Below are 14,906 nucleotides of genomic sequence, written 5' to 3'. Positions count from 1 at the left end.
CATTGTAGCTGCCATCTGTCTTCTATACTTGCTCCATTGGATCTATTTCGAAGAGTATTTTGTCTACTGCTGTTAAGAGTGATCTTAAACAGACTGTAATGCACAGAAGAAGCAATTCTCTGTTATTACACTGGATCACAGAATCAGTAACAGCTGTGATTAGTTGAATCCGAGGATGAGGATGTTACTAATATTGCTCTATGATGGTTGGTTATAAATATTCGAAAATAATTAGACAACTAGATAAGAAATTTGTCCTCTTTTATGAAGCATGCAACTTAAGAATGGCAGTGTGCACATAATTTAAGTCTCAAATCAACCTGAATTCTAATGAACACAATCAGAAGCGATTCAGGCCCAAGCGTTTGGGTGAGTTTGTAAAGAAGTGAAGTAGAAGTAGAATTTTTTTTTTTTGACAAAATGCATATTCATTCCATTAAATTGAAACAAGTCTAATCGGGACAAATCCCCAACTGACAATGCAATCAGGTTGATTAACAATAAAACGAGCTAAACAAATAGCCGCATTGTTTCCAGATTGCTTAACACACTGAATCCAAGGATTCTTGAAACTGAAAATGATTACAAAAGCTTCTCGAGTAATCCAGCCTACATCAATCCCGAAAATGATAGCTTCACAATTGACCTTCACAATAGTTCCATGGCTGTTGCGGTGTTCAGGCGACTCAGTTGTAAAAACTAAGCAATGAGGAACAAGCTAAGACTTATAAATGATTAAATTGTTTGGGAATGAAGTAGAAGTAGAATTTAAAAACAAGCTAAGACTTATAAATGATTAAATTGTTTGGGAAAGAAGTAAAAAACATTAAACAAAAACTAGTATTCTCAACTTTCTATAAGTAATTCTTAACTTTTACACAAACGTTATGAATAAGTGCTTTCAGTGAAGTAGAAGTTAAAAACAAGTTAAGACTTATAAATGATTAAAGTGTTTGGGAAAAAAGTAGAAGGCATGAAACAAAAACTAGTCTTTCCAACTTTCTATAAATACTTCTTAACTTTTTACACAAACGTTATGAAAAAGTGCTTCTAACTTATAAATCTAGAAGCCGGGTTTTAAGGGCTCGTCAAACACCCGCTTAGTAAGTTATTTTTCTGATGGTGAACTGGATTATAACCGATGTTGTAAAAAGCGAGAAAATTTAATCAATTCAATGAGTTACGAAATAGGGATTAGTCGGTGATTAATTGTGATTATCACCGACTTTTAGAACAGTGGTCGAGTAACATTGAGTTGAAGAACACCGTGCATTGATGAGTTTTAAAACGGTGACCGTAAGTTATAATTATATGTTCTTCTATTTGATGCATCAAAAAGAATAAAAAAAAAATTAAGAACACTCGATTACTCGAATGAGTCAGATAACATTAACCAACAAGGTCATCCTTTATTTTGAAAAACAACATTCAAGTGATAATAATATGATCAGTTTTTTGGATATATATTTCTTGGAAAAGGGGAAAAAGTTAACAGATTTTAAATTTATAATTTCATTATATAAATACTCAAAATTATTTTTACCACATCAAATGTAACAGCTTATATTTTTTAAAAAATTTTAATAATTCAATTTTGAGAAGGAAAAAAAACTAAAGAAAATGAGGCATCTTCTATCTATTCTTGGTTCTCCCAGTAAAATTTGCTATCAACCTCCATCAAATTCAATCCCCTATCCACAAAACTCCACACACAAACAAATACTGTGTGTATTCATAAACCCAGAAGAGCAAAAAAGGATAAACCTTGCAAGAAATGGCTGGGAGAGCCCATTTCTCCATCCAAAGAAATGGAACATTGTTGTTGTCTTCATCTTCTTTTTTCCACAACTCCATCAATTTTGGACTGACCCACTTGAAAAATCCCAACTTTTTTCGTCCAAAGGGCTTGTCATATTCATCCAGAGGGGCTTTGTATTGCAGTTGCAGTGCTAGTAATGGGCTTGAGAAGCAGTTGAGCTCTGACCCTTTTGTTTTGACGACTCCTTTGTATTATGTTAATGCTCCTCCTCATATGGGCAGTGCTTATACTACTATTGCTGCTGATGCCATTGCTCGTTTTCAGGTATGGTTCCATTTTTGTGTTGATGCCATGACTGTAGTATGTATCTTATGTGTGTGTGAGAGATAGAGGGAGGGAGGGGGGGGGGGGGGGGGGGGATGTATCATCATGTTATTTATAATTGGAAAGTGTTGAATACTTGAATTAACTTTAAAAGTTGGAAGCTTTTGAGGATGGTAGTTATGATTATGAACAGAAAATATTGGGTGAACTCAAAGTTATTCAGTCATTAATTTGCATATGTATCCTTCATGAAAAATGAGAAGAGTCTTGTAGGATGGAAGATATCGAGTTTTAGTATACTTTTTGCAAACAATATGGCACTATCTGTCACTGAATTTGATTCATAGATGTTCAAATACCTAACTTGCCTGACTTCTCTATTTTTTTTTTATGAAAGATTAGATGTACATCTACTATGTATTTATAGTTTTAATATGGATGCCATCTTGATTATTTACATGGCAGAGGCTTTTAGGGAAAAAAGTTATATTTATCACTGGCACAGATGAGCATGGGGAAAAGATTGCTACTGCTGCTGCTGCCAGTGGTTCCAGTCCAAGTGAACACTGTGACGTCGTTTCCCAAGCTTACAAGGAGCTATGGAAAGATGTAAACCTTCTTTAATAACAATTCTTTCGATGTCTGAACTAAAATGCTGTGACATTACTGATGATATTTTTCCTTTGGATGTTACTACAGTTAGATATAGCTTATGATAAGTTTATTCGAACAACCGAGTCGAAGCATGAAGCTATAGTCAAAGAATTTTATGCCAAGGTTCTTGCGAGTGGTGACATATACCGGGCTGATTATGAAGGCCTCTATTGTGTCAACTGTGAGGAGTACAAGGTGATACCATGTCATTGTCATTTTGTTACTTGTGATTTGGTCATTAACTTGTCAGACAGTCAAAGCAAAATTTTGTTCAATTACATGAAAGAAGAGTTACTATACAATTATATTCATCCTATAATATTACTATAGAATCTACATTTATTTTTCACGATCTTTAAAATTCTTTGTCCTATTACCCTGCTCTCTTACTTCTGATCAAGTCAAACTTAAAAAAAATGGTTACTTGCCTAGCTTTTTTAATTCAGTTGGGTTCAGCAACTTTGCATTGGCCTTCTGAAAAAGTAAATTGGTTAGGCTCAAAGTGTTATGTTGTTTTGAAGGGAACTGGACTTTCATTTCAATTGATGGATTTGATCCAGATGACATGTTTGGAGTTTCAGAATAATTTATTATATGGTTTAATTGAATGACATTCAAGTGTCATTGACTGCATTAATTATGCCTTCATCTTTTATCCTTACAGTTTATTTTACCTTAATTTGTTCTGTTTCTAGTATGATTTCCCTCTCTCTCTCTCTCTCTCTCTCTCTCACACACACACACACACACAAGCTTGCTCTGCTGTTTATTTTTTCTCTCAGAAGATCGTTCTTAAATAATATCCACAATTTAAATTTTGTATATGTTATTGTACAGATTGCCTTTTTTTCTTTCTTTAATATACCAACTTTTATGTTTTTATATCATGGAAAATTTGAATCAGATCATCTAATGTCTGTCCACCTGTAATATTTAAGCTTAATCAGAGATTTTTGAGTAGCACCCGCTTACATTGGATACTTTGAGTAATCTAACAAGACCTGCACCATCTTTAGGACGAAAAAGAGTTGCTGGATAACAACTGTTGCCCTATGCACCTTAAGCCATGTGTTAGCAGGAAGGAAGACAACTACTTTTTTGCTTTGTCAAAGTATCAAAAGCGATTAGAAGATACACTTCAGCAGAATCCAGGTTTTGTGCAACCATCTTATCGGCTGCATGAGGTAATGCCACTGGCTTTCTTTTCAGACCAGCTAACATTTAGCATTTTTTTCTGCTTGACTCATAGTCCTTGTGTGTGCATTTTTGTGTCTGTGAATTATTAGCCATGTTTTTAATTTTATCTATTTCAGTTGAATGATTCATGATCCGGCTTCCTTCAGAATATGAAATGCTAATGCATGCCATTTTTAGGTGCAAGGTTGGATTAAAGGTGGCTTGAGAGATTTCTCTATTTCCCGTGCAGCAGTAGATTGGGGTATTACTGTTCCCAATGACACTGATCAAACTATTTATGTCTGGTTTGATGCCTTACTTGGGTATGTTGGGCTTCGTTGAGTTTTTTGTGAGTCTCCGTGCTTTTCTAATAATGAGATTACTTCTAGCCTGTAAGCCTATCTATGGAATTGGAATTAGTATTCGTGTTTATCTTTTTAATCTTAAGTATGTTTTTCCTGTGGACTAATTCTTATCTGTATATCTTATCACTAGTGTAGTTCTTAAAGGGTGTTCTACAAAAAAATAAGTTGTAGATAGATCTTGCTCGCTTGAAAATATTACAAACATAGTCATAATTTTGGTGTCTCAATGTTTTAGCTTTTGCAGTTAACTACGAAGATGTGGTAAATGGATTCATGTATTCAAAGTTAAAATTTGAAAAACCCAGATAATTGGAAAAAGTTATATCCCAAATTATATTTCTAGAACTAGACATATTAAACAGCCTAAATAAGCTAATTGAACCTTTCTCCCAATTCCCATCAATTTTGTTATAAATGTATTCTACAAAAGTTGTTGGTTTTATTACTTCTATTTTTTAAATGTTATGGAATTTACACCTGTGTTTCATACTCATTTTTTATTGTTTTCATGTGTACCTACTGCAGTTATATTTCTGCATTATCAGAGGACAAGGAACATTCTGATTTACAGTCTGCAATTTCTTCTGGCTGGCCTGCGTCATTGCACTTGATTGGCAAGGTATAGTCGATCCTGTCTTTTCAACACTAATCCTCTTTCCCAGATTTTGCTATGTATATGTCTATTAATACTAACAGCACCTTAAACCAGGTTATTGGTAGCATGTTGCATCCTAATTTTGATGCGTATATAAACTAAATAATCACATGACCTGTTAGTTTTATGTGGCAGAATTCAGATCTATCTTCAATAAATTGGAAGCTACAGTTTTTTCTTCGATTTTGTGTTGAAACACTTTTGATACTAATACAGCTTAATATGTAAAAATGGTCCTTGACCAATTTACTTCTGATGTGCCATGCATCCCATAATATGGTCACTTTGCACGTATACCAATTATGTTCAAAAAATTATGCTTGCATATCGTAGTTTTAAAATTTTCATCTTTGCACAAAAATTCGAATTTTAAACTTGTGTGCAACAAAAAAGAGAGTTTTAAAAATATTATGTATTTAAGTATATTTTTTATAAGTTTTAAAATGGGTGAAAAAGTTTAACGGTGACAAAAATAATGGGACGGAGGGAGTATAATATGCTGGACCAAATTTATTTTTTAAACAGTGAATATTCTCCCTACCTTCTATCTCCAAAGATATATCATCTTGCCTATATGTTTTCAATGATTATGGATGATTTGCTTTGGCTAGTTTTCTGCCGTTTGCCTTACATAGTTGCATCATCATATGACCAGAATAAGGTTCTTACCTGCTGGGCCTAGTACTTGCAAAAACAAGCTAAACTGAATAAGCTGTGTATAAAGAGTAGTGCAGCATACGTACTTTGTACATATTATTCATGTCCTGATATATATTATATCTGACCTGTAGAGTTTATGAGAAACTTTTAACAAGAAATATTTTAGGCCTCCAATGTGGTGTATGCTCTATAATTTTGTTTTTTTTAATATCACAAGTGAAACTGATATAGAAGGACTCTCTATTATGTGGAGTTAAAATATGAAACAATTTATTTTAAGTGCTGTAGTGCATGCCTTATACATGTAATTGTCATGTTCATTTATATATAGAATATTATTAAGATTAATATGCACTTTGCCCCCATAACTTCCATTAAAAAACACTTTGGTATCAAAAATTTGCATCCATAACTTCCAGTCGTGTTGACAATATGCATCCCTCGATTGATTATCCATAAAAAATGAATTTTATTGCTAATAATGAAGTGCATGTTGAACACCTACCTCTAAAGATTTTAGAAATTATATGAAACACATTGTATCTTCTCCTTCATTCTGAAACTATTCCATTTATGGTTTACCTCACCCTTCATCTTATCACCATCCATGACCCTTTAAATATATGGGTGTCGATGGAAATATTATGGATCTCAAATATTCTGTAGATGTTACGACAGCAACCAGTTTCTTCTCCAAATTTATCAATCAGTTCAGTTGTACACATAGTTACATAGGGTAGGGTTCGATACCAACGGGGTATGGAAATGGATACATAAACATCACTTTTTGTTTATCCGATATGATGGAATGCATACGTACGATTGGATACTTGGGTATGATGGGTTTTTTTTACCATTAGTTTTATACATATTATAAAGGGCTTTTTTCAAAAATACATAAGTTGCAATTTTTTTTTTCAAAAACACGGTGCAACCATATATGCAACCTTAATTGCAATTGTGGGAACTTGAAACTCAACTGCTTTCGACCAGCGTTGCAACCTCATATGCAACTTTGACCGTGTTTTTAAAAATAAGTTTGAAACACGAGTATTTTTGCAAATTTCCCTATTTTGTTTTAAAATACAATATACATTTTAATTAATAAAATAAATATATATTATAAAAATTATTCTGTATTATCACAAGTTCAATATGATTACTTGTGAGTTATAATGTTTTCCAAATTAAATGATACAATTAATTGGACATGTGTTTTCTTTTATAATATATTTATAATTGGATATAAATTTATCTAAAATAGAATATTTATATTTATAAAAATATTCGATCCGATATTAATCTGATCTAATAAGCATGGATATGGATTTTATATGATCCGATCCGTTAAGAACCCGATCCGAATATGTCTAAGTATAGTTATTATTTATATACATGACACATATTAACAAGTATAAAATTTTTAAGCATAACCATTGTTGAAAAGTAATTATGAAGTTTAAGTTGATAAAATATCATATTTTCTGACTTGGAAACTAAATGTCTGTGGAGGCAATTTATGCATATACTCTTATTGAATAATGTTTATGAAGTTTTGTGATAAATGTTTACAACTTAATGTAGGTTTCTTTCCCCTCCAAGAATCTCTTAAATTTTTATAATTATGGATCAATATTTATACATGCCGATTTAAGAAATATCTCTGAATCTGGGTGTTACCACAAGATAATGAATCGTTTTAGGTTGTCTCAATGATATGATCAGTACTTTTATATATTTAAGTTTTTATTTATCAAAAAGAAGATTGTATCAGAGATCTGATCCATAAATCGATGATCCGATTGGAGCGGTATGAATTGTCTTTGAAAATTCAATACTTGATCCGATTCGTGCCGGTCCAATATTTTGAACGGATATAGGTATGAATTTAGGTTGATCTGATCGAAATTCAATCCATTGACATGCCTACTAATTTTGATCCTTCTAAAACCCAGAATGTCACAAGGCATGCATAATCTATAAAATAAAATATTTATTCCAATACCTTTCAGTGTTTAGCTGTAATAGGACACAAAATGTTCAGTTCAAACTTCTATTACTAAAGTGTTTTTTTGATGAAAGTTCTAGGTGCAAAGTGCAAAGAACTCTATTATTAGTTACCCTCCCACGGTTTTGAAACATTTTGTTTTTTTTTTCTTTTTCGAACTCTAAAGGTGTAAATTTACTGCAACCTATTATTTTATATTTTCTTTTTTATGTTCTACTTTATGGAAATTGTGTTCAGATTGAGTTCTCATGTAAATGTGTGGGACTAGATTGTAACAATTACTGTCCTTGGCGCCTGTGCAGGATATATTACGGTTTCATGCTGTTTATTGGCCAGCAATGCTAATGTCTGCTGGACTAGACCTTCCAAAGATGGTGTTTGGCCATGGTTTTTTGACAAAGGTATGTTAATTGGTGCTAAAATATATACAGTATTCATTGCTAAACTTTTAGTTATTGTAAGGTATTCTACTTGCATTGAATACATGTATACCTTCTGTATGGTTTTGTGTATAATCTGATGTAAGCGCAATAGTGCATATCTTGTGATTACATATCATATACTAGTGGTATAATATGCAAAAATATGATAGTACTAGTAATGTATTGTAACGCTAGAAGCCTAATATAGACTGAATTTTTCTTAATTTGTGCAAACACTTTAAACTAGGAATATTGATATAGACTGTATGAAGCATGTGCAATACCTATAAAGCTATATCTTGTTTGAGGAGTTCGAATGATATATCTTTATACTAACGGACTCACAGTTACAATCATCAAGAAAATTGTGTAGATCTGTATGAATCATGTGTACATACCTTATACCTATCGGCAAATTTTTATGTTCATAGTTTTAACAATTATGTACACTTCATCATAGTTATATTTACATCAGTGTCAAGATACTTTCAATAGACAATAATGTGACTCTCTGAACCCAATAGAATTGTTAGAATATAATGATCCTGATAAAAGGTATTTCCCTCACACCCTCACACCTTGAGATTTTAGGAGAACTGGTCACGTGACAATAATATATCACAAGTTAATGTATCTACTACAGGTTTAATTACTGTTAGTGTGTTTGTAAGTTACCTGAAATTGCTCTGTGTATACTACTGCAACCATTCATATGGAGAGAATTCGTTGGTACCCTACTCGTGTCCAAGCTTTCTTCTACTAATGCAATTTTAAATCTAGCCTGTCAAGAAATCAGACTTAATATATTTGTACAATTTTTGCTATCATCCGGTATATTTTCTTTTCTGTTAAGCAATATAGTTTCTATACATTAGGCTATATATAATTTGATGTGTGTCGGCACACAGTAACTGTCACAAATTTGTCAAATGATTAGGGTAATTTAAAACTGAATGCATATTGAAAGAGTTGCAGAATCTACCTATTCAACAAGAAGAGCATTCCTTTCCTGTCCGGGTTTATGATCAGTGTTTAGCATGTATGAAAACCATGAATATTGCTGTAGTATTAATCTCAACAAAATGGACAGAAGTATGTGTTTTGTTTAAAATATTTTGGCAATTCTGCATGAATGTGGTTTAAATTTTTTTTAGTCTGTTGCCACTATTAATGTCATATAATTCCTATGGTAACTTAAAGTTTAAAACTTAATACGTGACCATATATTTCATCTATACCACTTGATGATAATTTATTTAGCTTATCTGAAGTATGGAAGGGAACACCTAACTTAGTAATTCTCATATGCTAATTTTATTTCATGCAGCAATGCTTTTTATTTTTGCAATTTTAGGATGGCATGAAGATGGGGAAGTCTTTAGGCAATACAATTGATCCAAAAAGTCTAGTGGATAGATTTGACTCTGATGCAGTCAGGTACTTTTTCCTAAGGGAGGTTGAGCTGGGGAATGACGGAGACTATTCAGAAGAAAGATTTATCAATATTGTTAATGCAAATCTTGCTAATACAATTGGTATGTCTCTTTTTTATTATTATTATTTAATGATAATTAAACACCATCTAAATCAGAGGTAAGTAATTCTTTATGTTAATCATGCAGGAAACCTTCTCAACCGTACACTTGGACTTCTAAAGAAGAATTGTAATTCAACTTTACCAGTCGATTCAGCTGTTGCAGCTGAAGGAAATACATTCAAGGACTCTGCGGAGGATCTGGTATTTGGTTATATGAATATTTGTATAAAATTATTGAGGGGACACTTTTTGCTGATTTTTTTTTATATCAATATTGTTGATGCATTTTAGATGATACACTATGCATTTTAAATATGAAAAACAGAGAATCAATCAGTGCCGCAGCAGCGGCAAAGGTACATTGGAAGTATGTCAATAACCTATAACAAATTAATGAACATTCTGGACCCACCAAAATGTGAATGTGAACTGTAGAATATATCTATTTAGAACTCTGACACTAATCACTAATTTAATTTAAGTGACACCCCATATCCAACAAACTTTGCTAACATGTGTTTTCCTTTGTGGGACTAAAACAAAAGATGTGCTAAAAACGCACAACTGTAATACTTCGGTTTCCATGTATGTACTCTGGTTCCTTTGAATCAACTACTTCCAAGTCAAATAGCAAGAACTAAAAAAACTCACTTGCAAGTTAACTGTACCTGTACTTTCTTAGACTATTGCTTATGTGTAAATTGCAGCATGTGTCCTCTTGTAATCCAGGATTTGTTTTAAATTTTTATATACTTCTCTCTACTTGGTCATCTGGAATCTTTGATAATGTCATAGTTAAGATTCTGATGAAAATATTACAAGCTCTCTTTGTACATTCAGTTTTTTGTAACTCAGTTCATTCTATAATCTGGAAATAATGAGATGCTAAATTTTTATATATAAGATGTAAACACCTATATGAAGATAAAACTGCTTATAATACCTTTAGTAGCTCTTATTAACAAAATAATAATGTTTGTCTTATAGCAGAAAAATGCATCTCCTTATTCCCGGAAAACTATATAGTATAAGTTATATATAACTCCATGCACTCTACTAAGTCTGCAGACCACATTGGTCAAATGTGTTACACTTCACCGGGGGAGAGGTGTTTAAGTTGGAGGACCAGTTGTACCTATCATTGATGATTGTATAGCTTGCTAAGTCTATGGTTGTGTTCATTTGGGCAGAATGAAACTGGGAGAGAATGAAATGAGATATATACTCTTTCATGGAGAAATTATGCTTAGCTTCTTTTCTTTTAGCATCAAAATTTTAAGTGGATTGAGTTGTAGGTCTCAGGGAACTTGCATTATCCAACTATAGCAGCCAAATATACCACCTTAAAGGTTTGAACTCGTCTTCAGGTTATTAAGAATCATTCTTGTAGGTGGCAAAGGCACGAACGGAGTATGAAAACCTGGCAATATCATCAGCATGTGAGGCAGTACTAGAGATAGGTAATGCTGGCAATTTGTATATCAATGAACGGGCACCATGGTCTCTTCTTAAACAAGGAGGTGATGCTTTTGAAGCTGCTACAAAGGTTTGCTCTCATCAACCTTATCTTAAATCTCTTACATGGTTTTTTGTATGTGAGATACCTCAGTTATCTTTTCTGCCTGAGGTTATAACTTATAATGGCCGGATAGTATATACAAGAGTTAAATGCTTTTTGTACTACAAGTTATTTTCAAGTGCATTTTGTGTACCTCACTCTTCAAAGCTAGCACTTGCAGTAGTCTAATTACACGGCCCCGGGATTTGTGTACTTCTGCCAGTTGAGGTTTAACTTTTAGTTCTTTAACTACTTCATCTTCCCCAATTCTGTGGCAAACATTGATCAACTTTGCTATAAAAAAAAACAAACTAAACAGTAAACACATCTCGCTTAATTTTAACAGAATCAATTCAATAAATGGCAAACTACTTGTCCCCGTATTCTCTATTGAATAAAATTATAATTATAAACTTAAAAGTTTTGTGAAATCAATTTCCTATGGCCAGAAACTTAGACTTTAAAGTTCTAAATTTTGATTGTAATAATATCTCAACAGGAATAAAAGACAATATTTTTGGTGATTTTGGTTCATGTTAAGACTTCTTTAGGAGCTTTTTTTGGATATATACCACTACCAGAGGCAGGTTGCATGGTCGCAACTCCCTTGGTGGTATATATTTTCTGGTGAAACTGATAGTCTATCTCTGTGCATAAAAATATTAACTTTGATCTTTAGTAACAGTTATGTACTCATCGTAAATCACAGCTTTCACATAGCGCGTGTACTTCCCTGCTCTGTTTGGAGGATAAGTAGTAATAGTAGCAGCAATGGTCCTAAATTGTCTGCTACCATCTTTAGAAACCACAGCATCAGGTCTAATTTGTCGATTTTTTGTAGCCGACAACATTCTGCACCTAACAAGCTGCTCAGCCTAACCCTTCATTCATGTTTTCACTCAAAATTTAAAGTTTCCAAGTTTAAGTTCAGGGCACTGGAATTTTTAGTTCTATAATATTAAGTTCAATTTTGAGACAGTTTTGTAGAGAATATGAGGACTTCTTTTGTTTGCTAAATAATATGAGGACTTCTTTTGTTTGCTAAATAATATGAGGACTTCTTTAACTAAATTGACTTAATTTCTGTAGATATTGACTCAGATATATAAGTTGGCTAAAGAGTAATGTAAGCCTAACTGTGATAAGGGAAAATCGACAAAAGTACACAAAGTGCACATATTTTAAAATTGGTGTATTACAAGTGCTACTTTCAGAAGTTGAGGTACAGAAAATACACTAAGAACAAACTTAAGGTATATAAATTGTATTTTACTCAATATATAGACATTTACAGAGGAACAGAGGCCATTTTGCTAGGTACTACTTGCTGATTATCACCAATACTGTCAGAAGTAAAGAAGGCCAGTGCACTTACTAGAACCAGCTTTATCTACTACACACTCATTATGTACAGTAACAACTATCAACTGTCTCTTCTCTCCACAGAAAAATAAAAAGCATTTTAGTTGGTAGGACATGTAACTTGCTGCAGCTAATTAACTATTAGAAATTAAGCATTTATAAGAATTAACAACAATATAATCTAGTCTATTGTGAAGTTCTAGTAAATTCTAATTTGCTGGGACAAGGTGAGGAGGGTTTTCGAGTGGTGAGGAACCGGAGATGGCCAGGGAGATTGAGACGAGGTCTGGAGAAACTAATTTAATTAAATGACACTCAGAAAACTCGATGATGAATATATATGCATCTGAATGAAAGAATTTTGATTAGTTATTAAGCATTCTAAAGTACTTCGTTGTCAGGTTTTTATCATAATTTTGCTTGATTTCTTAAATAATCAAACATTTAGGCCTTCATCAGGGAGTAGATTTATATAAGCATAAAATCAAACAAATTTTCTCTTCCCCTCAAATTCAAATTTAGAACATTGCCATTACCTTTTAGCAATTCTCAAATTCAATTAAGAACATTGTCTGTACCTTTTAGCCATTTCTTAGTGCCTGATTCAGAGGCTGGGTAATACTGGCTATATACAAAAAGCTAGATATTCTTATGAAAGAAACTCTAAGCATCACTAAATTACACATTCGATTTTAACCTGAGTTCGGAGAAAGAAACTCTAAGCATCACTAAATTACACTTCGATTTTAACTTGAGTTCAGAGAATGAAGATTCAAAATCCACCTGGCCACAAAGAAGTCTATCAAGTTACAAGTATCATCTTATATAGCTAGCAGTCCAGTACTGTAGCACCATCCAGTTGTGAACTTCTATAGTTACAGTTTCTTATATCCTAATCCTAAAACACGTCTTAAATTAAATGTCTCCATATTCTAATATGATACTCTTAGATATTACATTCATCATTTTCCATCAGGACCTTGTCATAGTACTGGAAGCAATGAGGATTATAGCAGTTGCTTTGTCTCCAATCACACCAAGCTTATGTCTGCGAGTATATGAACAGCTCGGCTACACAGAAGAACAGTTTAATGCTGCCACCTGGGTATTTTTCTCACTCAGCTTACTAAAATTCATTCCAGTACATGAACTTCTGTTGTATATCCCAAGTTTTTTGCTTGATCTCGCATTTTAGAATGAAACCAAGTGGGGAGGGCTGAAGAGTGGTCATGTCATGGCTCAACCACGGCCCGTATTTGCTAGAATAGAAGTGCAGAAGGAAGAGGAAGATGTAGCTCAAGTGGTGAAGAAAGTAAGCAAGAAGAAAGCAAAGATACCTCAAGTCCAGACAGTTGCAGAGGCATAGAAATCTAGGTTCTCCTCTCCATGTATATCATGTGTATTTTTATTGAAGCGATTTTGTTAAGAGCAAAGGTTAGCTTGCTTTTCTAAAACTGTAATTTTAAGATTATTTTTTTTTATTTTTATCATCACCACATAGTCTAGTACTAGTCAAATTATATTTTGCATTACAAATTTATTTATTATTGGACATAGTTATTTCGGACTCTCAAATATCAAACCTTTATAATTTTATTATTATATACTTCTATATAATAATAAGTGTAAGTGAGATAATTTGATCGCTTGTATGGTCATGTTACTACCAAAAATTTATCATCTCATATACAGGGCAAATAAGCACTCATATACAGGGCAAAATACCACCGCTCAACTGGGGGAAAAAAATTGTTCTATTCTGTAAGGCAAGTGATAAATATTGATGATTTCTTTTCTTAATTCAAAACAAATTCTGTCTTTCATGTGTTTATGATTTTTTAATGTAAAATAAATATTTTCTACCAGTTTTATTTGTAGAATCATATAAATTGAACCATCTGTTTTAAAAAATATATATATATATATAAATCGCATCGTCACAATTTTTATATAATATATTTTAAAATTAGTAAGTCGGATTTATGTGAAGAATGAATACAAAAACTTTTTCTTAATCCAAAACAAATTCCATCTTATTACATGTTTATTATTCTTTTTCTTAATTCAAAACAAAGTATGTTTACCAATTTTAATCTAAAACCATAATTTGGAAACATATTTAATCACATTTTAATAATTTTAATATAAAATACATTGATAAATATAATTTAATAGAAGTTGGCCTCACATATCCAACTCAAAATTTTATTAAATTTTGATATGAAGAATTTAATAATTTAGCATGATACATATGAGAAAAGGAATGACTTGATTGCAATCGTTTATTTGAAGACATTAATGGCTGTGATGGTGTATTTACAACGGTTCTAACTTACAAACAAATCATAATTTTAAATTTTATTTTATTGAAAATTTTGATTTATTATTTATAAATTAAATTTTTTCACACCATTTAAAATATATTT

General features: G+C 32.3%; 1 protein-coding gene across 1 annotated transcript; it reads left to right on the top strand.

The window, feature by feature from the left end:
* The first annotated feature begins 1,648 nt into the window (after positions 1–1,648).
* On the top strand, positions 1,649–14,048 carry LOC108219485 (methionine--tRNA ligase, chloroplastic/mitochondrial). Its single transcript, XM_017392959.2, has 12 exons — positions 1,649–2,083; positions 2,549–2,692; positions 2,783–2,932; positions 3,754–3,921; positions 4,112–4,236; positions 4,804–4,897; positions 7,904–8,002; positions 9,378–9,558; positions 9,646–9,761; positions 10,951–11,106; positions 13,457–13,585; positions 13,676–14,048. The coding sequence occupies exons 1-12, from the start codon at positions 1,775–1,777 to the stop codon at positions 13,844–13,846; spliced, it is 1,842 nt and encodes a 613-aa protein (XP_017248448.1). The 5' UTR covers positions 1,649–1,774; the 3' UTR covers positions 13,847–14,048.
* Positions 14,049–14,906: the final 858 nt, after the last annotated feature.

This window comes from Daucus carota, chromosome 4 (genome assembly GCF_001625215.2).
Source record: "Daucus carota subsp. sativus chromosome 4, DH1 v3.0, whole genome shotgun sequence".
NCBI lineage: Eukaryota > Viridiplantae > Streptophyta > Magnoliopsida > Apiales > Apiaceae > Daucus > Daucus carota.
Note: the sequence above shows the minus strand (reverse complement) of the source record. Positions and strands in the feature narration are given on the sequence as shown.

What these genes read in the sequence shown, in the direction of transcription:
- LOC108219485 (XM_017392959.2), top strand. Translation starts at nt 1,775, where the DNA reads ATGGCTGGGAGAGCCCATTTCTCCATCCAAAGAAATGGAACATTGTTG. An exon ending in ACAAGGAGCTATGGAAAGAT is followed by an intron (nt 2,693 to 2,782) that starts GTAAACCTTCTT and finishes ATGTTACTACAG; the next exon opens with TTAGATATAGCTTATGATAA. An exon ending in CATCTTATCGGCTGCATGAG is followed by an intron (nt 3,922 to 4,111) that starts GTAATGCCACTG and finishes TGCCATTTTTAG; the next exon opens with GTGCAAGGTTGGATTAAAGG.